At 35.8% G+C, this 1,456-nt stretch overlaps 1 protein-coding gene across 1 annotated transcript in view; it reads right to left on the bottom strand.

The window, feature by feature from the left end:
• Positions 1 to 50: 50 nt before the first annotated feature.
• LOC106879978 (solute carrier family 12 member 2) overlaps positions 51 to 1,456 on the bottom strand; it is a 46,631-nt gene continuing 45,225 nt past the window's right edge. Inside the window, exon 8 of the mRNA XM_052970803.1 lies at positions 51 to 267. Within this exon, the coding sequence (XP_052826763.1) occupies positions 132 to 267 (136 nt within the window). The 3' untranslated portion in view covers positions 51 to 131. The remainder of the gene's footprint in view (positions 268 to 1,456) is intronic.

The following is a 1,456-nucleotide window of genomic DNA, read 5'->3' on the forward strand; positions in this document are numbered from 1 at the left end:
TTTTGTTTTTTTTGTTTTTTTTTCTTAAAAATGTTAATAATAATAATAATAATAATAATAATAATAATAATAATATTAATAATGATATTATTAATATATAATTTGGAAAAAAAAAAAAAAACTGCAAACTTCTAGGAGTAAAAAGTTAAAACACTCTTCTGGTTTCCTCTCAACAACAAAATTGGTGGCATGTCTCTTGTGAGAGTATCTATCCAGGCCATGTAGAGACCAGATGAACAGGTGCCTTTTCGGGGCATTGGTAAAGTCCTGAAAAGAGAGAGAAAACTAATTACAATACTTATTACCATTATTATTTTCTGAAAAGAAATATAACCATTATGAAAGTTCATTTACCAATTTATCCCTTACACTCTCCCAAATTTATTCAAGGTACAAATTCATTATTACTAATTTTTATTGTAACTAAGCACAATGAAGTTCTCTTTACTCTTTTACTCTTTTACTTGTTTCAGTCATTTGACTGCGGCCATGCTGGGCACCACCTTTAGTCGAGCAAATCGACCCCAGGTTGTATTCTTTGTAAGCCTAGTACTTATTCTATTGGTCTCTTTTTGCCGAACCACTAAGTTACGGGGACGTAAACACACCAGCATCAGTTGTCAAGCGATGTTGGGAGGACAAACACAGGCACACAAGCACACACACACATATATATATATATGTATATATATATATATATACGACGGGCTTCTTTCAGTTTCCGTCTACCAGATCCACTCACAAGGCTTTGGTCGGCCCAAGGCTATAGTAGAAGACATTTGCCCAAGATGCCATGCAGTGGGACTGAACCCAGAACCATGTGGTTGGTAAGCAAGCTACTTATCACACAGCCACTCCTGAAGCATTTTTCTTTTTTGTTGTTTTGGTGATGGATGAGTGTGACATTGAAAGCAGACTTATAAACACGAAACACATAAACACACATATCCAGGATCAAAGATACACAGAAAGAGTAAAGAGGGACAGACAGAAATATTGTTTCTAGAATAGGTACAAAGCCAAAAATTTTGGAGGAAAGGAAGAGTTTATAATATTGATACCATACATTGCTGGTACTTTATTTCGTGACTCCTGAGAGAATGAAGTGCAAAGATGACCTCGGCAAGATTTGAACATAAAACGTTAGGAGCCGAAATTAAATGCCACACAGCATTCTGCTCCAGAATTTACCGTTTATACCAGTCGTATGAAAATGCATGGAAATGAAAGCGTAGTGTGAAGGAGTTATCTCCCTTCGTACTATCAGCGAAAGATTTTCGTATTAAGATACACACACACTAACATACTCTCTCTCTCTCTCTCTTTCTCTCACACACACACACACACACACACACACACACACACAAAATATAATTTTTCTCAAACAAGACTTTATTTATTATTTCAGCTAGTAATTATGAGCGTCTTCATGTGTGTGTGTATACGGCGGGTGCTG

Source organism: Octopus bimaculoides, chromosome 9, assembly GCF_001194135.2.
Source record: "Octopus bimaculoides isolate UCB-OBI-ISO-001 chromosome 9, ASM119413v2, whole genome shotgun sequence".
NCBI classification, from domain to species: Eukaryota; Metazoa; Mollusca; class Cephalopoda; order Octopoda; family Octopodidae; genus Octopus; species Octopus bimaculoides.